Raw genomic sequence first — 25134 nt, forward strand, 5'->3', positions numbered from 1 at the left:
GTGCCGTCCCAGCATTGTTAGTTCCAAAAAAGACGGTACTTGGCGGATATGCATAGATAGCAAGGCTATTAACAAAATAACTATTCAATATCGATTTCCGGTGCCGCGCGTAGACGAATTGCTAGATCAGCTGACCAGAGCTTCTATCTTCTCCAAACTGGACTTACTGAGCGGATACCACCAAATCCATATTCACCCTGGAGACGAATGGAAGACGGCTTTCAAAACGCCGCAGAGGTTGTTCGAGTGGAAAGTAATGCCATTTGGCCTTTGCAACGCACCATCCACATTCATGCGCATGATGAATGAAGATTTAAAACCCTTTCTGGGTAAGTTTTGTATTAATTATTTCGATGATATCTTAGTCTACTGTATCGCATGGCAGCAGCATTTGGAACATCACGCTATCTTATTTAAGACCCTACAGATGCAGCTGCTCGTCATTAATACAAAAAATGCGATCTGGGAGTATCCACATTGTATTTTCTTGGCTTTGTGATCTCCGATCGTGGCATTCAGATGGATACCAAGAAAGTAGCAGCCATCACAGATTGGCCAGTTCCGCAAACTTTCTTTGAGGTTCGAAGCTTCCATGGTCTAGCTAACTTCTATCGCAAGTTTATAAAAAATTTTAGCATGATTATGGCTCCAATAACTGATTGTCTTAAAGCTAAGACGTTTATCTAGAATGAAGATCAGCATAACAGTTTTATTACCATTAAGCTTGCCCTCAGCACCGCCCCCGTCTTGGCCTTACCAAACTTTGACAAATTGTTCACGGTGGATACAGATGTCTCCACAATTGGCGTTGGTGCGGTTCTCTCGCTGGACGACAAGCCGATATTATTCTTCAGTGAGAAATTATGCTCCTCTCAACAAAAATGGGCCGCCTATGAGCAAGAATTATACGTCGTCATACGTGCCTTAAAACAGTGGGAATCCTACCTACTACATCAATATTTCATTCTCTGTAGTGACAATCAAGCACTCCAGTATCTTCATAGTCAAAAATCGATAAACCGCATGCACGCTCATTGGCTCATGTTCCTACAGCGATTCTCATTCACTAGTAATCACAAATCGGGCTCCGACAACAGGGTGGCTGACGCATTGAGTCGGAAAAGGAACTTATTGCTCACTTTACAAACTAAATTGACGGGTCTAGAACTCCTTAAAGATTTATATGCTTCAGATCCCGACTTCGGTCAAATATGGAATCAATGTCGTGAACAATCTTCGGGGGCTGAATACTCTATAAGGCATGGCTATTTGTTCAAGCATAATCTTTTATGCGTCCCAGTTTCATCTTGGCGTCAACATCTGATTCGTGAAGCTCATGCTGGTGCTCTAGCAGCTCATGTGGGACGAGATAATACCTTACGACAGCTGCAAGCTCGATTCTTCTGGCCTCGACTCCGTCATGATGTCTTCTGCATATTTGATAGCTGCCCCGTTTGCCAAAGCTTCAAGGGCGGTGCTCAAAATACGGGTTTGTACATGCCATTACCCGTCCCTAATTCTATTTGGGAGGATCTCAGCCTCGATTTTGTTTTAGGACTCCCACGGTCTAAGAAAGGTAACGATTCAATTATGGTTGTCGTTGATCGTTTTTCAAAAATGGTTCATTTTCTTGCTTGTAGAAAGACCTCCAATGCCATGGTGATTGCTAACATTTTTTTTTTTTTAGCAAATTGTCTCCTACATGGCGTACCCCGTAGCCTAACCTCTGATCGAGATGTGAAATTCATAAGTAACTTCTAGAGAGAACTGTGGAAGAGACTCGGCACCGACATTCGTCTCAGTTCGGCTTATCATCTGCAATCTGACGGTCAAACCGAGGTCGTCAACCGCACGTTGGGTAATTTACTCCGGTGTTTGGTTCAAGAACATCCTCGGTAATGGGAAGAAGATTTGAGTAAGGCAGAGTTTGCCTATAACTCTATGACCAGTCGGACTACCGGCAAGACGCCTTTTAGCATCGTCTATACAAAGCCTCCTAATACAGTTCTTGATCTCTCCATTTTGCCCAAATGTAAGTCCCAAGCTGCTGCTACTTTCGCTGGTGATTATGCGAAAATGTTGTCTGAGGTTCGTCGCCAAATTATCAAATCCAATCAGCGGTACAAGGAGGCTGCCGACAAACACAGGCGTCAACGTTTGTTTAACATGGGCGACCTGGTCATGGTCAGACTACGTAGAGAATGGTTCCCGCCGGGCACCTATTCTAAACTCTCTCGTCGCAAAATTGGTCCTATCCCCATTACCGCCAAAATAAACGACAATGCATACTCTGTTGCACTACCGGTTGAGTGCAACACTTCGCCGACTTTCAATGTCGCGGATATTTGGGCATACTCTCCACCAGATGAGGGTGTCATCAGTGTTAGCTCGTCGGAGTCGAGCTCTTCTGAGCCAGGGGAGGATTGATGCACTATGCTACTCCAGCGGGGCACCTCAACATGGGCTAACAACCAGATACGCTTCCCACTACCGATTATTCCATTTTCGTTAACTGCTCCAATAGTTTGCTTTTCTGTTGCATTTTGCTTTTATAGTATTTTCTGCCTTTTTTTTAATTAGAAAAGATTCATATAGGAGAAGGAGACACGGAGCTCATTAGACAACTTTTTATCCCTTTTATTAATATACAGAATCAGGAGCATACAGGTCCATCTTCCCTGTTCCATTGCTTTGGCTTGCGATTCTTTCAACCAGGTTTCGACGGATCCAGCAGCGATATCAATAGGTCATTCCCATCAATGTAGAGAATATCCTTATTAAGCCCTTTTTAATGGATATCTAATAAAAATACTTCTTCATCTCCAACCAATGGTGTCTCAATGAAAGTAGCACTTTTCTCCTTGTTAATTAAATAGATTAACATTAATAGAAAAAATTATAGCTAATTTTCATATATCTTTTCTCTAAGTGCACTTCATGAATGCACTCTCTAGATATATATTCTAAAAGTTATTATGATTACCTAAGTAGTTATCAGTTAATTTATTGCTTTTAATCACTCCTTAATTTTTTTGTTAATTTTTGACAGCTTTATTGTTAATTCTTCAAGGAGCTTTTTAGTTAAAAAATTAAAATTTTTGTTGTAGAAAGAAGAAAGCCATCTCAAATAAAAACTTAGGCTTTATTTGAGACCGTTTTTTTATTATTTTCTCGAAGATCTTTCTACCATAATTTTTTGTGCTAAAAAAACTGTTTTAGAAAGAAGTAGAAAGCTTAATATTATCTGCATATTTTGCTAAATAAGTTGTCTCAGCAATCTAATGATGTAGTTGAGATCGAAGAGATCGGCCCCACTCATATGATGAAGAAAGCCTCAGCAAATACAGAAATCATTTTAAGAACAGCAAGCTCAGTAAAGCTCTTAGATTTTTCTCCTCCCTGATAATGATTCCACGTTCTATTCACATGTGTAATTATTATGTTTTTTTTTATGCAAAGCTTTAATTTCTTTCTTCTCCTTTTTCCTTTTGCAGGAAATGATGCCCTGTAGAGTCTCTCAAGTAGCTTTTTTGACGAATAAAGAAGAAGATACTTATAAATGGCCTCCCTTTCGGGCGGCGCCGCCTGCAAACCCCGCAAAAGCCTCAAAGTCATAAAGAAGACAGCATTCTCCACCAACAGCCCTTTAACTCTCTTTTTCTCTCTCCAAAATTGATTTTGTTTTTTATTTAGACTTCTTTTGGGCGGTTTTCTTAATATTTTTTTAAAATAATTTTTTAATATAATAATTTTTTTTTAAGAAATTTTTATAGAAAAAAAAACTGCTTTAAAAACAGTAAAAAGTCATCCCAAACGAAGCTTTGAAACTATTTTAAACTATGAAGAACATATGAGATATGTGAGAGTGGCAATAACTATAGGTGTTAATAACTGATCTGAATTGTCTATTAGATTTGGGTCCAATCTAAAAAAATTTGGTTTAAATTGACTCGTTTATTAAATGGATTGGGTTTGAGTTCAATATTTCAACCAATTTAATCAACGTGATGAATTCATATTGAACCATAAACCTAATTTTGATTTAATTTTTTCCTTAATTTATTTTGCTTGTTGGTGTACTCTTTTTATTATTTTTAATTAACCAAAAATCTATATTTTACAAGTCATACAAAAATTTATTTTTGATTAAGATGGGATATTGGGTAGGGTTTAGCTCATCCAGGTTAAAAGCGGGTTGGTTTTTATCCACCTTTTTTGACATGTTTTTTAAGCAAATGAACCACATTGTAGCTGTGGATATATATTGGATAATTTTAGATAAAAAATACATTTTATTTTGAAATATTTAGGTCAATTAAGATAAACTCATACATACATCACATATGTAGGATTCGAACCCAATACCTCGTAACTGGTAATTAAAGCTCTCAATCAATAGACCAAACTGAGCTACATTGGGGATTTACATGCATACCTCTTTATTTCATACAATTTTCGAACTAAAAAATTGATTTAAGGAGCAGTAAAAAGTTGGTACCAAAGGAAGCCTAAGGCTCTGTTTTGTTATTTTGCAACTTTCCCAAAGGTTATTTTAAAATTGTTTGAGAGAACATAGTTTTCTAACGAAGAAGCTGACATCAGAAAGCTTTTGAAAACAATACGATTTTCAGGGTTAAAGAAAGTAGTTTCATCAAATAAATAATTTTTTTTCTACTTAATGGTTTCCAGACCAAAAAAAACAGGAAAAACGGACAAACAAATGAGCCCTAAAAGTGAGCTGTTTAATACATTTTAACACCTCTAAAAATAATTCTCCTTATGTATGAGAGTAGAGATTATTATGCGCTGAGTCCGGACATACAAAACCGTTTAATTTTGTGACTTTGAACAATGAAAGCTCAATAACAATGCATTGGTGACTATGCTTTTAAACTTAATAATCTCTAGTGTAAGAGAGAGAAAGAAGGCATGCGTGGGTGATTACGCTACCGGCAAAGATTCCATTTTTTATTTTTTTCGAAGCAGTCGACAAAGGCTTTGGGCTACTCATAGCACGTACTTTCTTGCTGGTCTTCGTCTGCACCTTCAATGGCTTTGTTTTACCTCTCCTTTCATCTTCTCTCTTTCACTCTCCTGCGAGAGTTCAGAGATGAGCTCATCTCTGTTATGCGTTGGTTTGTGAGTAGCACAGCTGCTAAGGCAATTGCATGGACTGGGCTTCGGTAAAATAAGGTTTCTTTATTTTAAATCTAAATAATAATTCATTTTAATATGATATGTTATAATTATTTTTATGAATATACCCCTATTAAATATTAAAATTACGCCCTCTAATAGAGATTATGTATTTTTTCATTATTTCCTTGTGAGATTCTTTAATATTTTATATGATATTTGGCTAAGAGGAAGAAAATATTAAAATTAGGGTTGACGTTATTTTGATAATAATATGAATGTGCAGTCAGATAGAGCGTCTAAATTATAAGTTCAAATCATGTTCGATCAATGCTCAAAAGAGGTTCAAACCTGCCTCGAGTTTGACTCAAATCCAGCTTGAACAATAATCAAACTTATTCAAACTTTACTCTATCGAGATTCGACTTTTGTTTTACGATGTTTGAATTATGTTGAATATATGTTCAGCCTTTGTTCGAAAGTCTTTCAACCACAGTTGATTTCGATTTGAATAATGCTCAAACTAGTTTAAGAAGATTCGACTTTTATGCGAATAATGTTTTAACCATGTTCAAACCAAACATTAAGATTGCATTTGTTATTATTTAAAATACTTTTCTTGAAAGTGAATCAAACATCAATGCTCTTATGTTGTATATGCGAGAATAAAAAAAAAATAGTAAAGTTTGTTAGACATTTACTGAAAAATAGAGCCACAAATTAATGGTACGAAAATTATTATCCTTGAAAATTTCTGAGATCTTATTTATACAATCACAAAAACTGAAAAAAACAAATTATATTTGAAGTTGGAGGTAAAGTTTCATATTGTTGGAGTACTATTTATGGCAATAATTCTTTCTAGAAGTACTAACACACTATGATATTGCACCTCTATCATGTAGTCATCTTATTAGAGTTCATATGATATGTAATATAAAAAGTCATTTGAAAATTGCACCATCATGACTAATGTGTAATATATTTTGTTAAGAGAGATTTGGAAGTTTTGGGCAAGCTCCTAATTAAGGCTCAAATGTTGATGGTTTATCCCACATTGATTGATTTGATTTGTATGACCATGATGGCAATTTTCGTGGAGAGGTTGATTTGCATAATAAGACATATAAATGCATAAAATTTTTATGTAGTGCATATTCTATGTGAATATGAATTGGCTCCAAATTATGATCAAGGCTTTAGCTACAATAGTCTTTGCTTAATGTTTTATAATAAAAGAGCATGATTGAGTTTCTACTATGAAAATATATATATCAAAAAGAAAATGAGGACACTTTCAAGATTTTAGAAGAAACAAATAATTAATATTATCAATTTACTTTCTATAATAAAGTTAAAGAGTGACTGTTCATAGAAAAATAATGGGCCTTAATAAGAGAAAGAGTTGCGGTGCAATGCAGATGTAGTTGATGTGGAGTGAAAGATCATAATCACATTACTTCTAAATTGAGTTACCCATCATTATCTTGAAATAAGGGATATTGGCATATTGTTTGTATCCTTTGAATGTTTTCATTGACATGCAAAATCCTTCAATATTTTTCACTTATAATACATATAATGTAGTTCCGTAAGTCTTTCAATTTGCATACCAAGAGAATGAAAACATAGGTTACACCAAAATAACACACAACATAAGCAAAGAAAGAAAAATGTGACATAAAATAAAATGCAACATATACTCTATTGTTTCTCAACCATTTTTTGGTGCTACTTTATTTTCTCATCTTTCTTTAGGTTATGCATACAAGAATATGATTGGTTTTATATTATACTACATTTTTATTGAAAGTTGATGTGCCTCTACATCTCTTACCAATCTTCCACTTTAAAAAATTTCTTTCCCTTACCAATCAATATTCTTATTTTTATCAATATATTAAATCATTACGATAAACACTTGTCCTCAACATGCTTCCTCTAGCAACCCAAAATATGAAAAAATGTTTTAAAATGAAAATTTGAATATTTGTTTAAACTAGAGTGCTTAGACGTTGTGCTTTGAAGCACTGCAGCGATAGGCTTAATAGCACATCAGCGTTAGAAATCTCCTCCACGATGTTTGAGTCTTTATTCTACAATAATTTTGAATTCAAAATGTCACGTTGCGGCGTTAGGCTTGCTCAGGAAGGAAAGGGAGAAGGAAGAGGGAGAGGAGAGAGGGAGGAGAGCGAAAGCTAACTTTTGCTCGTATTTGTGCTTTGTTTTAGTCAGGAAAAGTTTTCAGATCGTTGTAAGCAACCCGAATCTCACTTTAGTTTTCAATAATTTTGCATTTGAAAATTTTAATCTCTCCTAAATTAATAAAAAAATATATTTTATTATGATTCATTGCACTTTTGATGGGTAACTTTTTGTATACGATATATATGAACTTTATGGATATTTTAAATATAATATTATTGAATTTCACCATTAAAATGAAAGTTCTAATTTTTTGAAGCTACAGATTATTTTAAAAATTTCCTAAATTTATAGATTTCAGCATTTCATATTGTATTTCATGTATGAAAGGGACATTGATATAGCTAATATGAAATAAATATAGTACATGCATACTAGCAATAAAGATTGGCTATTATCATTATAATTAATTTAGGTTGGCTATTAAAATATAATATACTATGCATGAGGGTGGGTCAATAAGCTTTCTTTTACAGTTTATTTGTGGTGTTGTCCTGGTTGTAGTCTATAATTGATGATCAAATCATGCTGACAGGTAGAGAGTGACAACTCTTAAATGTTTAGTTAAAGCCACCTGAAATGATAAAATGATAAAGATATAATAATGATAATGATAATGCTAAATGCATATTATGGAATAAAAAAATGCATTAAATTTGAATGTCCTGTCTTATTGAACCCTATAATGAATCATATACTGACATAATTCATACATTAATTTCTAGCATTGCTAGATAGAGAATGTTTGTGATTTCATGAGTATAAATAATTAGTAAGAAAGAAAATACTGATGACCTTGATGATATTGATACATACATGTTCGTGTTATATTACTGATTAATTAAACATTTGATGTATTTGTGTTCTCCTATCTATCATTGATTTATGAATTTTAACATGATATTTCTTACTTTTCGTTATTGATCATATTGAATCGTACTCGGGATAACTGATCAGTGATGATATTGAATGCTACTGATTCTATTGATTGAGATGAGCATGCATATTGATTTCTTAGACCTTGTATTAAAAACTTTAGTGAGTTTTAATTTCTATTGGTTTTATAAGCTCATTATATGATTTTTCTGATTTTAGGCCAGGGAATGGGTCTTAGGTTCTTCTTTTATGAATTTGTTCAATTTTCTCTTATTCTTTTATAGTCAAAAGCTATTGATAGATTAGTGATTGTTAATGATCTCCATGCTATTGTAAATGTCATTTTGATGAATAACATATTTAATAGTTCTTGGTATATGATATTCAATGGCTTTTGCAATATAACTTAATTTATGTTTATAATTAATATAAGCTCTGGTAAATAATTAAAAAGATAAAATAGATAATTCTATCAAAATTGATTCTGGAGCATGTCACTTTCATTATTCGTAAGGTATCCTATTATATTTTAAAATCAATACAAAATCAATAATTACTTTCTTCTCTTGTGATTTTCCCATAATCTTGTTAAATATCATTTGAGTAATATATGGCTAAAAAAAAAAATTGAGTAATATATGGCTAACTTAAAAGCCTTTTATCTCCATGAATCTCTTCTGTACCAACTTTTAATTGAACCCTTTAGAAAATTATGGCCCATATTTTTATTAGGTTACATAATGGAACATTAATTTTAACTCATCATGATCTATGTACAATAATATTTATAATAATAAGTTATTTCATCTAACTCATCAAAAATATCAAGCTAATTTTGGTGAGCACCAAAAAATAAAATAAAAATTATAACTAGTACATGCCTCATCTTATGGTTTCAACTTTGTTATCAATCTATTGATCAACCTTCTATGTTTATTTATACCTAACTTAATTGTATAACTTTATATTGTCCACTAAGACCTTTATGTCATCAACCTTATGTTTCTTGTCTTTAATTAACTACACTAGCTTGTGTTGGTCTCTTATGGATACTCTCTTTTATGAAAAAAAAAAGACTTTTTCTCACCATTATCTTTTAATAACTAAAATAAGGATAATGTGTTTGAATCTAGTTTGAATGGTTCAAACTAATAATCATACAATCATCATATACATAGTTAATGATAGTTTATTCTACAATTACATAACTAACATAGAATTATATTACAATGACAATGGTAATAATATAATTCGACTAAATATGTATAATAAATGAAATTTATAATATATCATGATAATTATAGTAACATAACACATTATTATAATGACTAACAAAATAAACACTTACGACAATGTACATTTACAATAAAATATACATTTATAATGAAACATACATTTATAATGAAATACATTCACAATCTCAAAACACAATTACATTTATAATGAGAAATTCAATCTTTATATATGTTATTAAAAAATAAATTCATATTTTATAGTAACTTTCAAAAAATTCTTCTTTAAAATTAACTGCATAGACTCAATAGTCTCCATTATAAAATTAAGGAATATTTTTTTTTGACATTTGAACTATTGAAATCATAGAGGAAACAAGATGATAAGTATATGTTCCATGTTATTAAGGTGATAATAGACTGTTTTTTCTTGCATGTAAGAAAACCCCATACCATTCCAATAATGTAAAATATTATTTATAAAGGCGGGTCCTTGTCTTCTCTAATATTTGAGTTGTAATTGATGTAGCGCATCAAATGGGCCAAATAAATCAAGCCAATCAAGCCTGAAGAGTTACAATGGTCCCAAGCAATAAAATATTTAAAAAATAGAACATTGAGAAAAACGGACTTGGGTACCTTGTGACCCACTTCTATTTATATGTGTATTGAACTTCATACAATGCTAAGATGTTAAACTCTCTTCCTCTAATGTCGCAAACCTTCTAGCATGCAAAAGTATCTACATCACCATGTTGATATAATGCAAATGTTTTTTTTGGCTTTATCTTTTCATGGGGCTCTTTGTGCTTGACTACAACTTCAGTCTATCACTTTTGATTGGAACTATAATCTCGATGCACTTACATTGAATGAAGAGTACAAAATATTATTCTTTTTAAATAGCATTCTTGTATCTCACATTGTAAATATAATTAATCTAAGTGCTTGCGCTGATGATAAATTAGTATCCTATAATCTTTTAACCTACTTTAACTTTATAAGTAATGCTAAGTAAATCACTTGTGAATATTACTTTTTTTTCACAACTCCTCTTTTCATATCTTTCATTTAGGCCTCATTTGGGGTAGTTTTTTTTTACTGTTTCTAAAATAATTTTTCAATGCAAAAATCTATAGAACTAGAACTTTTTGAAATAAAAATTAATTTAGAAAACAGTAAGAAAGTTGTCTCAAAAGAAGTCTTAGGCTTCGTTTTGGACGGCTTTCTTATTGCTTCTTAAAATAGTTTTGATTTTTGTACTAAAAAACTATTTTAAGAAGCAATAAAAAAGTTGTCCCAAACGAAGTCTTAAGCTCCATCGCATTGCTTCTTAAAACTATTTTTTGTACAAAATTTTTAATTTTTATAATAGAAAACTACTTTAAGAAACAATAAGAAAGTTATTTCAAACGAAGTCTAGTCTCATTTTGGAAAAAAATTCTATCATCATAATAACTTGATCCAATATTTTCTCTCATAAATTTATTGACCAAAGATGTTTTACTTATGGCTTATTAGTTAAAAATAATTTTTCAAAGGTGATTTATTTATCTTTAAAGTGAAAATAAATAAAAAAATTTACTTTTTGAGATGAGTTTTGAAAGAGTTACGGATTTTTGAATCAAATAATTAAACATGAAAATTTTATTAGTTTATGATATTTATTTTCTAACATTAAAAATTTAAATACCAATAGAAAAACTCTTTAAAATCATATACAATGCATAATATATTACTCAAATCAACTTATTTTTTATTTAATGAAACTGATAAACTCCCACACAAAAAATCTAACTCTCCTAATTATTCGATAGGTAGTATAAAAAGGAAGTTTAAGCTTAAAACTAATTAAAAATATTGTATTTAATACATTTTATCTAATTAAGATTAATAATATAAAATTTAAATATAATATTAATTAAATTGAATAATATTAAATAATTTATTTCTTTTAATAACTAGAAATTTATTTAAACTTAGCAAACAAAAAAATTACTCAAAAGCCTCGGCTCCTTCCTACTGGCTAAAATCTCCATAATTCCAACGGAGACAAAAGCCTCAGACCCTGAGCTCGCCGCAACTCCCGACGTCTCTTAAACCGATCTTTTCTTTCTTGTCTGCCATTAAAAACCCCAACATAAATATATGGAGAAATAATTCCCTTCATCCTCAGTCCACGCTACTCATCGCTTCACTCTTCTCTGCATCCTCTTCTGCAAAGTAAGCTCTATCCTCAATCTCCTGATCTGAGACTGTTTCTTCGCGCTGAGCTCTTACTTCCTTCTCAGCCACTCCCATTTCTTGTTGGGCTTCACCATCAAACAGAATCTCATTCAAATCTCTTCAAACACTGAAATGGGCTGATCTGCTCTGCTAAAAAGTCGATCTCTTGTTAACTTCTTTTACCATAACCGGTTCTTCCATACGGTTAGCTTCCCCTGTTACTTTGTTTTCCACCTGGGTTGGGCCATCTCTGTTCCAGGTCTTGGATTTTAAAAGAAAACCAGCTGTCTCAGCTCTTCCAGCTTCCTTTCGTACCTTAAAGGTGCCAACTTTTTCAGTTAATCGTACTCCCCTCTTCTGTTCTCCCTCTCTCTGTTCCCCTGCTCTGTTTCACCGAAACAGTTTATAGCCCAGCTCTTCGTCTCCACTTCCAAGCCTTAAGAAACATCAACCTTCTCCCAAAATGATAACAGCGGCTGACTTCTATCATGTCCTCACCGCTGTTGTTCCTCTTTATGTCGCCATGATCCTTGCCTACGGCTCCGTCAAGTGGTGGAAGATCTTCTCTCCAGATCAGTGCTCCGGCATCAATCGCTTCGTCGCTCTCTTCGCAGTTCCGCTCCTCTCCTTCCACTTCATATCGACCAACAACCCTTACGCCATGAACTACCGCTTCATCGCTGCTGACACTCTGCAGAAACTCATCGTCCTCAGTGCTCTCACTTTCTGGGCTAATCTCAGTCACCGAGGCTGCCTTGAGTGGGCAATCACTCTCTTCTCCCTCTCTACTCTCCCCAACACTCTGGTCATGGGCATTCCGCTTCTCAAAGGAATGTACGGCCCGGACTCCGGAAGTCTAATGGTTCAGATTGTCGTTCTCCAGTGCATTATTTGGTACACTCTCATGCTTTTCCTGTTTGAGTACAGGGGAGCTCGGCTTCTCATCGCCGAGCAGTTCCCTGACACAGCCGGATCCATTATCTCCTTCCGCGTTGACTCTGACATTATATCGTTAGATGGGAAAGAGCCGCTTCAGACCGAGGCTGAGGTTGGAGAAGACGGTAAGCTCCATGTAACAGTTCGCAAGTCAACGAGCTCGCGCTCTGAGATCTTTTCCCGTCGCTCACATGGTATGAACTCTGTTACTCCCCGGCCGTCTAATCTCACAAACGCTGAGATTTACTCCCTACAATCTTCTCGGAATCCAACGCCGAGGGGCTCGAGCTTCAACCACACGGATTTTTACTCCATGGTAAATGGAAAGAATTTGGCAGGAGCTAGCCCTCGGCATTCCAATTTCGGAAACTTGGGTTTTGATGAAGAAACGCCAGCGACGAGGGTAAATGGTGTGCCTGCGGCATATCCTCCTCCGCCGGTGAGTGGGATATTCTCGCCAGTTGGGGCAAGGAAGAAAGGGAATACCTGCGAAGGAGGGAAAGACTTGCATATGTTTGTTTGGAGCTCAAGTGCGTCCCCGGTGTCTGAGGGCGGCATCCATGTCTTTCGTGGTGGAGATTTCGCAGGCGATCATGCAAGAATGGGTCAAATGGGCGACCATCGCCACCAAAAAGGTTTACTCTTCTACAAGATTTCAACTTGTCTCATCTCATCTGTTTGTGGACCCAATGCTGTCTCTTTAGACTCCATTTCTTTGAAATTTTGTCTGTTCTTTTTCGCCATGTCGTCTCTTTGCCATGGGGTTTCAAAGTTGAATTTTTCGTTGGTGTATCCTTATTTGGTTGATAGCAGATGGCAATGATGCTTATAATGAGTATAGCAGAGAAGATTTCAGCTTCAGAAACCAACCAATCGCTCAAGGCGTCGATCCATTAGAGCGAGATGCTCCAAGCTTGTCAAAGTTGGGATCAAACTCCACCGCAGAGCTGCACCCAAAGACTGGACCTGGCGGGGACTTGAAGCCTGCTGCAATGCCACCAACCAGTGTGATGACCAGGTTAATTCTGATAATGGTATGGAGGAAACTCATAAGGAATCCCAATACCTACTCCAGTCTCTTTGGTCTCACTTGGTCCTTGGTTTCCTTCAGGTTTTCATCTATCAATGATAAACCAAATACTTATGATATATAGGCTTCTATTTGGGACATGGCTTTCTTGTTGCTTCTTAAAGCAATTTTTTAAGTAAAAAATTTAAATTTTGTACTATAAAGTTGCTTTAAGGACATCTCTAACCGAACTCCAAATGCTTGAATGGCGTTGATGCAGAGCTCCAGAGCTCCAGAAGAATGGTAAAACATATGCTATTTGCTTGCAGGTGAACAGTGGACACCAATATTGGCGGTGCACTGTTCATCTCCGTAATTTTTTTGTCTCTACCTAACTTGCGGAAGAAACGTGCGAAAATAAGAAAGAATGTTACCTTCGCAAAATTGGAGTTCGATTGGATGAATCATGGTATTTGTTTTAGTTTCATAGCATTTTGAAGTGAAAAATGAGATTTTCGATTGGAGATGGTCTAAGAAGCAGGAAAAAAGCGGTCCCAAACAAAGCCATAATCTCTGCTTGTGTGACATCTGAAATGATAAAACTTGATTATGATAGGTGGGAGATTGAGATGCCAGCCATCATTGCCCGATCTATATCGATACTCTCTGATGCAGGGCTTGGAATGGCAATGTTTAGCCTTGGTAGATTTCATTACTATAGCTTTGAAGCCTTCTGAAGTTCATGGCTGTATTAAAATCTTCTCTGTGGTTGTTGCAGGATTGTTCATGGCTTTGCAGCCAAGGATTATTGCATGCGGAAATGGTATTGCTTCATTTGCCATGGCTGTTCGGTTTGTGACCGGGCCTGCAGTGATGGCAGCAGCCTCTATTGCTGTTGGGCTTAGAGGAGTTCTCCTGCATGTAGCTATAGTGCAGGTGCTTGGATCTCTGAAACTTGATTTTGATAAGTTTTTTGATTTGAAACTTTCTCTTAGCTTTTTTTGTTGCAGGCTGCTCTTCCACAGGGGATTGTTCCTTTTGTCTTTGCAAAGGAGTACAATGTGCATCCTGACATCCTGAGCACAGGGTTTGAACTTGGAAATCTCTATTTTTTTTAGGCTTTGTATCTGCTCTTTTCGTTTTTTTTTTTACTTTTGATTTAAATGCGAAATATATTTATTAGTTAAAGAATTTTAGGGTCCGTTTAGGGCTATTGTAGTTTTTTTATGAAGCGAATGAGAAGCAATTGTGAGAGTAATTTTTTAAAATCTATTTTTGGATATTATAGATATTTCTGAAAACTTTTTAATCAAATCTTAGGCTACTTTTGTGACCATTTTTTTATTGTTTTTTAAAGTAGTTTTTAGTATTAAATTTTTAATTTTTTACTAAAAAAGCTGATTTAAGAAGCATCAATAAAATCATTCCAAATGAAAAATTTTAAACGTGAGAAAGCCGTTAGAAAATGATAGCAAAACGAAAGTATTGTTGCATTTTGAAAAGTAAAAAAGATTTACTCTAAATAAGTTTATATTAATATTTAAGCTAGGTTTAGGAAGAAAAGGTGCTCTAATGATAAAGACAGTAAAATAAAGTTGTCAAATTCCAGATTTGAACCCTCTCATTCATCAAAATTTTGTTTCAGTTCTTGTAACTTGCTAAAAGAAAAAAAATACTTATAATTGTTTATATGAGGTGCATGATTTTTTGAAGCAGTTTTTCTTTATAAAAAAAAAAATTTTCTTAGAAAATTATTTTTTAAAGCATTAAGAAAGCTGTCTCGTTTAAGTTAGAAATATTTATCTATTTCTTCATTTGTGCATTGTTTTTAAGTAAAATAATTGACATTCTGCATGTTTCCTGCAGTGTTATATTTGGTATGCTTATTGCTCTACCTATCACACTGATCTACTACATATTACTGGGGCTCTGAAGCAGAAGAAATCTGTGTTATTGAAGATGAAATCCAATCCTCATAAGATCTACTTTTTGATTTTATTTTGTATTTTTTTATTATCTTCCATGTAGAAGTTTTTTTTTTTTTTTTTAACTGATCTGACTGAAGTAGGTTGAGTTGTAACTCTGTTTCTGATAACTTCAGCATAGCTGTGGAACTGGCTAGTTGTAAGACCTTATTGTTGTCAATTGAAACGGTGGCCTCAAAGGGCTTGCGTTTATGGAGTTTCCTTCTCTTGCATCGCTGAAGCATTTCATGCAGTTAATGTCCAGTTCTGCTATTTGAAACATGAACATAAGTTCTGCTATTTGAAACATGAACATATTTTACTGTTCTGAACTTTTTCTGTAGCTGAGTGAGGGTAAATAAGAAAAAAAAGTATTCAATCAATGGCTACATAAGGTCATCTCCAATTGAATGTGAAACAAGTGTTTGATTCTAGTAGCTTCAATTGAATGCGAGATTCATAGTGTTTTTGGGAGGTGTATAGTGGGATATTAATATTGACATCGTATTGTTCACGAAGGTCATTTTTTTCGATTTGAGAAAGAATATACCTAATATTATCTTGTGTTATGAAATGAAATTTAGTTGGAGATGAGTTATTGTATTTTAAAATGTTAGTATTTTGTATTTTGGAGTGAAAAATGAGTTTTTTTTTTGTTGGAGATGCCCTAAAAACTAATACCCATCATAAGTTGAAACAACTTAGGTTTTGTTTGGAACTTATTTCTTGTTGCTTCAAAAGTGTTAAAATTTTTGTATTAGAAAGCTAATTTAATAAACAGTAAGAAAGTTATCCCGAACGATTCCTTAGCTTCATTTCGGTGATTTTTTTATCGCTTTTTAACATAATTTTTTAGCAAAAACATTAAATTTTTTGTATTAAAAAATTGGATTAAGACTTTTTTTTTTTTGAATGGGGTATTCATGCGTTGTCACCCTCGAAATGGTGTTTAGCGGCATGACTAATCATCAGCCAACCTAGACAAGGCATTCATCTCAAAAATCTCTTGGTCCACACTTGATTGGGCCTCATTTAAGAGGTATTGTTGCTTGAGGGGAATCGAGTACGAGTGGAGGGTCTCAATCGAACTCACCCACCAACCTAAGCTAAGCAATTGGGTTAATAAACTTTTGAAATAATACCTTACTTTCTCATGGCATCATTTCCTTTTATCCAAGCACAGCATTAAATGTGCCATTTAATGTCTTGTCGAATATCTTCTTTTGTGTTTTCTTATTTTCATGATGTTCGAATCTTGATAAAGGAAGACACAACAAATGAAAATGAACATATTCATTTTTAATGAATGGTCACTATCTCTTTCAATATTTGGGTCCATCATAGCTATTGTCCGTTGAATATATTGATTAGTTGGGTATAATCATTCATCCAAGTTTGGTGAAGCAATTAATGAGCAGATTTTAACTGATTTTTATGAGTTCAAGATGTTTGAACCTGCTGCCTCATATGTGTTAAAAACATTCAGTTATGCATGAATGAAGATGTTTGAACCTGTTGCCTTATCTTCCTCATTTGTGATGCTATTAAGCTAATGAAGAATTTCTTAGTCATATACTTGACCTTGATCTGTTGACAGGTAACTAGGTTGCTCATACTTGACCTTGACCTGTTGACAGGTAACTAGGTTGTTTTATGACCTTTTATAGCTCTGATTATGAGTATTTTTGGGGTATTTTGAGTATTATGTAATTTATTTTGCAACATTGATCTTAGCTCAACTTATAAATAAAGGGTCAAGTGTTGGACTTGATCAAATGATAACTGGTTTTTTATACAATTTAAATCTTGGTTTCTTTTTTTCTTTTCTCCTTTCTTTCTCTCTCTTTGTATTTTTTATCTTCAAATCAAAATATTTTTTTAGATTTATTTTAGCTTTCTATTCAAAGGGTTCATGTGTTGGACATAGTCAAATGAATAAATGATCACTGGTTATACCATTTAGATCAAGGTTTCTCTCTCTCTCTCTTTCTATATATATTTTCTCTTCAAATCAAAATAATTTTTTTGATTTATTTTACCTTTCTCCTCAAAGGGTTTAATCAAATTTCTCCTCAAAGGATTTACTTGGAAAACTTAGTAGATCAAATTTAATTTTATCTCATATTTAGAATGTATCATTAAGTTATAGCCTTAAATAATGTTCAATTTATTTTCTATTGAATATTATTTGATTCAACATTATTTCAAATGTGGTGAGCATGTAAGATGGGCTCAAATCACACTCATACTTTTAATAGCTAATAAAGGTGATCCAAACCATTTTCAAGTGCTTCAGGCAAGCTTTTCTTTCTGCTCAATAATTAGTTGTCTTTTTTTGGGACATTTAGGCCATTTAAGGAAAACTCACACACACAACGCAAACACATGGACTCGAACCTTGGACCTCTTAGTTGGAAGCCTAAGCTTTCAACCAATAGACCAAGGAGAGTTGTGTATAATTAGTTGTCTTTAAGATGCTATTCAGTATTTATTGTGTGCTTTCATATGTTTGAGTCAATATAAGATGATTTTCATTTTAATGGAGGGTATTATTAAAACTCTTTTAAGGGAATTCTTAAAATCGAAAGAAAATCAAGTTTGCCCTAACTGTCTTGCCCTTTTGTTTGCCATGGTCTTGTGTTTCCCTTTTCCCCTCCCTTTGAAACTGGTGCAGAAAAACCCTGGCCATCGCCACCTCTTTTTCCCTTCCACCATTGCTTTCATTGCTTTCCAACATGATTTCCCTCATCTTTCTCACTCCTTGGCCTCCTCTTTCTCTAACCCTAACCCTAACATATCCTAAACCCCTCTCTCCCCCTCCAAAAATCCTCTCTCAAAACCCCTAACCTAAATTGGAAAAATATATTTTCTTAGGCTTCTCTAGTTCCCAAACCTTCCGCATGAGTTTTATTACCCATCCCAACTATATCATCTTCTTCATGGTTGAGGAAATTTTCAAAGGCTCGGCGGAATGGGGCCTCTCGCTGGTTGGTTATTCCATTGGCAAATGACCTTATTATGAAGCTCTACATGCCTCCATTAAGAAGTCATGGTTGTTGAAAGACACTCTTTCACTTTTTTTCCTAATTGGATGATTTTTCTTGCTTTATTCTCCAAAAGTCACCCCTTTCTTCTAACTAAAATGGGATGACTTCTTATCCATCCCACTATGGCTTAAAATCCACGACCTTCCCTTATCTTACTAGAATTCTGAAGGAAAATTTTAAGATTTGCTAGCTTTATTAGTACTTCCTAGACTATTGATCACTAGACAATCGAAAAACTAGATTGACGTTCGAATGTGTTTGTGCTAAGTATCCAATGGTTCTCCCCTTCTAAACAAAATTAACATCTCCTTGGTAGGAAAACAACTTACCCTTCCCATCTAGTATGACTAAAAACTTGCCCCATACATGGTTTGTGGCTCTTTTGTCCACATTGCTAACCTTTTCTATAAAAACCCTACCCTTAACAATAGCCCTCGCATTAGAGGTAGAAATAGAAATATGAAGCCTAGAATCAAGCAGCCTTCCCTAGTCAATGGCACGTAGATGATCCCCAACCCAATAACTATTGATCACATGCTATAATCCCACCCTAATGTAATCCCCTATAATGTGCTGATTCCATCTACTATGATCAATAATGCCAGCCTATTCAATTTTCAAAAATCCCAAACTAGAATGGATAATCCCCCTACTAACCCACCTGATCCCCCAATCATTCACACTGACACAAACCCCTCACACTCCTCTGGCTCCACCTCTGGTAATGTAATAATCCCTAACCTTAATTCCCCATCTGAGCTTCTAGATGTCTCCTCTAGAGTCTACCTTAAATAACCTTCTCCAAAACAAAAACAAATTTGTCATTCTTTCTTAAGAGGATCCACCACCAGACCTTCCCTCTCAACCTAATCCTAATCCTGCCTTCCAATCCACAAGGACCAAATCTTCCAAAAAAAGGAAACCCCTCAACCTCCAAAAATCATTGACACGCCCAACACTGTCCTCTTGGAATGTGAGGGGCCTTAACAACCCTCAAAAAGTCCATTCCTGTAAGGACATATTTAATACTTTGAAAGTAGTCATCCTCTGCATCATTGAAAACAAGGTGTAGGCTGTTCAAATTGCTGATCTATGGTTTAGTGCTTCATAAGATTTTTTTAGACTGGGGGAAGTTGTGTAATTTCACCCTTTCCAACCTTAGCAAGATTTGGTTTGAATGGAATGCTTTTTCTCTTTTCTTTATGCCTATTTCCATTACCAACCAAGCTATTCATTGCTCCATCTCTTATGGATCCCTTCCCTCTTTTATGTTAATTATTGTTCTAACTTTATGGAAGACCAAGCTGCTCTTTGGAAATAATTAAAATATTTTGAGGAGAACTTGTTTTCCAGGGATTATTATGGGAGACTTTAACTGTTGTCTCTATGCTCATGAGAAAGTGCGTGCTAATCCCATCGCTCCTTGTAAGCTTTGGGAACTCAATTCCATCACCTTTGACACTAGCATTATTGAGCTTGCCTCTATTAGCTTAACGTACATTTAATTCAATCAAAGGACAAACAGCTCAATTCATATTAAACTTGATAGGATGTTTATAAATGAGGTTTGATTGTAAAAATTCCCAACTTCTTACTACAAAGTTGAAAGTCCAAGGTGTTATAATCACTCCCCATTAATATTCCTCTCCACTAAGCCCCTTTCCTATGGTTTTAGATATTTCAATTTAAAAGTTTTTGGTTAAAAAACCCTCAAATTTGGGACTCCCTCATCTATGTGTTCTCTTAACTCTGCTTAGGCAATCCTATTTCTAACATATACACTAAGCTGAAATATCTTAAAACTAATATTAAAGCCAAGCCGTGGGCCACCTATACCAACCTCTCCCAGATTATTACTAATTTGAACCAGGAGCATTTGATTTGTCTTCAGTGATTGAACCTAAATCCATCCAACCCTACCCTTAACACTTTTGTTAAGTCTATTGGGGTTAAGCTTACCAGTACTCATTTTGATTGGTCCTCATGGATTGCTCAAATAAGCAAGGTTAAATGGCTCTCTAATGGGAAAGATGATCTCAAATTTCTCTATGGGAAGTTTCATTGTGGGGATAACCTTAACTTCATTAAGGAGATCTACACTTGTTATGGTACCTTCAGTGAAACATCTGCCATTGCGACTACTATTATCAAACACTTCCAAGCTCTCTTCAATATGGATCACTCTCCTTCCCCCAATACTTACATCATTCCCTCTAAAAAAATTATTCCTAACCATATGGATCTAATTCTCTTAGCTCCCATCATTGGTGATGAAATCAACTCCATTATTCTCTACTCCTAGGGATCTTAAATACATATCACTCTCCTATTGCGATTAATTTCAAATTTTACAAGCACACTTGGTTTGTCACTAGGCCTCCTATCTGCAAGGATTTACATTATTTCCTTAAAACAACCCACCTCCCAAAGATGGTTATGGATACATATATTACCTTAATTCCCTAGCAGCCTTATGCTATTGACATCTTTGAATTCAAGCCTATATCACCTTACAATACTTTTTTTTTAAAGTTATCTCCAAAATACTGGCTAATAGACTCAAATTCATTATGCCCTCTATCATTAACAATTCTCAAGCTAGTTTCATTAAAAAAAAAAAGAATTGAAATCGACTGCATCTCCCTTATCTATGAGTTTCTTGGGGAATTTAAAGAGTAATTATAATCAAAGTCTATTTTATGGTAAATTGGATATTTTCAAGGCATTTGAATTAATTTTTAGAAGCTTCATTCTTCAAAGGCTTGAATAGAAATGCTTTCTATCTAATTTTTTTAATAGATTGGCGCTTGTGTCGGAAATGTTCATTTCTCAATTTATTTAAATGGCTTTCTGGATGAGTTTTTCGGCTCCTCTAATGGTCTACAGTAGGGATGTCTCCTCTCATTATACCTCTTTTGTATTTTCATGGATGGATTATAAATGATGTTCGAGAATGCCATCTCTAATAATGAATTTTTGGAAATCCCAAGGCTATCCTATCACTACTCTCACCTACTTTATGTTGACAACTTAATTATTTTTAGTCAGGCCATTGTACATAATGTACTACCTTGACTCTATTTTGAGGGATTTCATTGTTATTTGTGTTTAAAGATTAATCAAAATAAAAGCTATCTGATTATCTCTACTAATGCATCTTGCCCCTGATATTGTGCATGTACTTAACATTTCCACAGCTATTCCCCTTTTCAAATTCCTTGGTTTTCCTATCTATCATAAAAGTTTGGTTATATCTTATTTTCATCCTCTTATTAATAAGATTTTTATTCTTCTTGATGGTTGGAAGGCAAAGTTATTGTCTTTTGCTGGCAGATTGTAGTTTTTATGCTTCATTATTTGGAACTATATTTCCTTCTGAATTAGGGGCTTGGTTATTTTCAAATGTTCTCATAACATCATTAGCAAAGAAGTAACAAGTTTCTCTACCATATTAGTTCAATTGGAAATAAGCTCCATCTCATTTCTTGGAAAAAGACTTGCATTCCCAAAAACAAAGGAGGTTCGGGCATCCCTAATATTTAGTGTCTATCTTAAGCCCATGGTTTCTCTCTCATTTGACATCTTCTTACTTCAAATTCTTCTGGTATGTATTTGGTATAAAGAGTGGTACAGTTCTTGCTAGAAACTTAGTCCCCTGAAATGATCTCCTTTATGGAAGGATATTTTACCAAGAATACTTTTAATCTCTACATCACTGCTGAATCTAAATTATCCTTTATATGGGATCCTTGGATCAATATCAATTCCCTTTATGATATGTTTGGCACCTCTGCTTGTCCACTCGACTTTCCCCTCACCTCTCTTACCTCAAACTTTATCCATAATGACACTTCTCATTTGCCCTCCTCTTTTCCAACTGTTATCACTAAAAGTATTTTGCATCATTGTCACCTTGGGACAGTAGGTAATGAGATTTTCTTCCTTTAAATACTTTCTTTGAGATTATTTAATTGATTTTTCTTCTATATCCTGACATGATTTTATCTGGCATAAAATATATTCTTTGAGATATTCTTGTTATTCTTAGTTGGCTATTGTGGGTTGGTTAAAAACTATTATAAATTTACTCAAGACGGGCATGAATGTACAGGTCACATATTTTTTATGTTATAATTTTGAAGAGAATTTCTCGCATTTTATTTGAATGTAATTTATCTTTTAGAATTATCTCTTATTTCTTTACTCGGTTTAACATATTCTTATAGAGGCCAAACTTACTTTAGTTACTCCAATTCATTTATGATATGCTTAATGTTTTTCATATCACTATAGATTTCTCTCTATTGACCACCTGCTGCTATGTTTACTTTAGTTGGTGGGAAAGAATTGCTAGATATTTTGGGAACTCTTTATGCAACTCTTCTATTTATTTTCAAACTAAGAAATCTATTGGTGCAAAAGTTAGTAATTGGAAGAATTACAGAGACATTAAATATCTTTATTTTTTGGTTGTATGTTTATGTGCTATTGACATATTTATTTTGGATTATCATCATATTGGAGACTCTCTCATGAATATTTATCTTTGCAAAATTTAGGATGTTCTTCCCATTTGAATGGCTAGGATGATTTTTCCTGGAAATTTTTGTTGCTTCCTAGTTGGATAGTTTATGCTACTTCAAATTTTTTACATAATGATGATGAAAGTTTTTGGTTCTGAGTCCATTTATCCCCTCAGATAGTCTTACTGGTACCTAGGGGATTTCCCCAGCTCCTTTAACATTGATACTAACACTTAACTATGGGCCTTTTTGTACTTTCTAAGTCATATTACTCTTTTTATTTTCTTGCTTAGCCCACAACTACTTTTCTCCTTTTATAGTTGTCCCTATCTAAATGATTTTTCTAGTTTTTCTACTCACATTTTTGTAGGTTTTTGATGTGATTATACTTTTGTTTAATGAAAAGAGCTCTGCCCCTAATTTCAAAAAAAAAAAAAAGAAACTCTCTTAAAAGATCGAGTAAGTATTTCATTCAACTAGAAAATCTTTCCTCTTGATAAAAAATAAGTGAATATGTTTTGATTGTAATTATCTGAAATCCGATTTATGAGGGAAAATTATTTGCACTCCTCATCAAACAAAAGAAATTCCAATAAGAACCACACCCGCCTAACATTCCAAACCTGAGTATGGGCTTTATTTGATAAGGAGAGTAATTGGAACTCCATGGAGATAAAAAATTCATTAAACCAATCTAGTTAGCAAAATACTCAAATTAACTATACAAGAGTCTATTATTAACTACTACCCCATTATAATAAATATCCTAACTCATAATCCACTTGACTCCTAAATAATTCTACACAACTTCTAGCCACCTCTTACCTTTTTCTCTACAATTTTATCCACTTCTTCAATGCCGCTACTTTACCACCTTTTCATTGCAATGGTGACCACCCATTCATTACAAACCGAAAATTCTTTCAATTAATGTTTGGTTATATCAATATCCAAATTTTCAAAAGATAGTCATTGAGAAAAATATTATTGTTGAAATGCTCCACTGTCATCATTTAACCAAAAAACAATCCATATTCTTAACTATGCTACTCCTAAAAAAAAGAGCAAAACCGACAATTTTTTGTGGACTAGGAAACCATTTGAGATCGCTTCACTATTTTGACATTCAATGATTTGCTTAATGAATTGTAAGGTGTGATAATGTATTTGAGGTTTAATCTTCATGGCAGCTATCATCAAGTCAAAATGGCTAAATAAGACATCCATAGGATGACATTTTGATTTCATAATTGTACTATGAGTTTGTCGCTATGCCATTTTGTCTTATCAATGTATTAGCCACATTCTGAAGCCTATTGAAAAATAAATCATCAAATATTTTCTTAGAAAATTATGATAGTTTCTTTGATAATATATTAGTGAATGCCCATATAATTTATGATCTTATGAAATAAATGACTATATTTGAATTGCCTAAACAAATCTTTTTTTCCTCATATAATCAAAATATTTATTTGGTCAATCTTAGATTGAATATCTTGTCCACATAGTGGCTGCCAGCAACATCAAACCAAATTGAAATAAAATTTGAGCTATTATTAATTGGCCCTTCCCTCAAACGTTAAGGCATTACGTGACTTCCTTGATTTATTAGAATAGTACTATCACTTTGTTCGCCACTTAATAAACATCATAACATTACTATCTAATATGTTATGAAGGGAAGATTTCCATTGGATACTTGATGATATAAGCCTTCTATGACCTCAAGCTAATCCTCACTAATTCTCTATTGCACATCTGATCCAACAACAATTAACCACTCTAGCTTATTAAAGGGAGATGCGAGTGGAGGACATGTACACATGTGCTTAGAAGAAAACTCCCTTACCCACCCATTTGTAATTAATATTGAAGTCTACAATGGGGAAAATAGTAACATGATAGAAAGTAGTATTAATGAAATAATTAGCTAAGGTAAGCACCAAACACCATTGCAGTTAAAATCTCTAAATTTAG

The 25134-nt window shown here is 34.0% G+C and overlaps 2 protein-coding genes across 3 annotated transcripts; both read left to right on the plus strand.

Moving 5' to 3' along the window:
• The first annotated feature begins 1941 nt into the window (after window positions 1-1941).
• On the plus strand, window positions 1942-2427 carry LOC110114025. Its single transcript, XM_020846776.1, has one exon. It carries the CDS (start codon window positions 1942-1944, stop codon window positions 2425-2427), a length of 486 nt encoding a protein of 161 aa, XP_020702435.1.
• A 9039-nt stretch (window positions 2428-11466) lies between these two features.
• On the plus strand, window positions 11467-15797 carry LOC110114140 (probable auxin efflux carrier component 1b). 2 transcript variants are annotated; one of them, XM_020846914.2, is made up of 6 exons: window positions 11467-13246; window positions 13422-13722; window positions 14237-14322; window positions 14399-14556; window positions 14631-14707; window positions 15487-15797. In XM_020846914.2, the coding sequence occupies exons 1-6, from the start codon at window positions 12139-12141 to the stop codon at window positions 15551-15553; spliced, it is 1797 nt and encodes a 598-aa protein (XP_020702573.1). In that variant the 5' UTR covers window positions 11467-12138; the 3' UTR covers window positions 15554-15797. The 2 variants fall into 2 exon arrangements, with proteins under 2 accessions (XP_020702573.1, XP_020702581.1); XM_020846922.2 differs by having other exon boundaries at window positions 11474-13246; window positions 13425-13722.
• The last annotated feature ends 9337 nt before the right edge of the window (window positions 15798-25134 follow it).

Source organism: Dendrobium catenatum, unplaced genomic scaffold (genome assembly GCF_001605985.2).
Source record: "Dendrobium catenatum unplaced genomic scaffold, ASM160598v2 fragScaff_scaffold_1557, whole genome shotgun sequence".
Classification (NCBI taxonomy): domain Eukaryota; kingdom Viridiplantae; phylum Streptophyta; class Magnoliopsida; order Asparagales; family Orchidaceae; genus Dendrobium; species Dendrobium catenatum.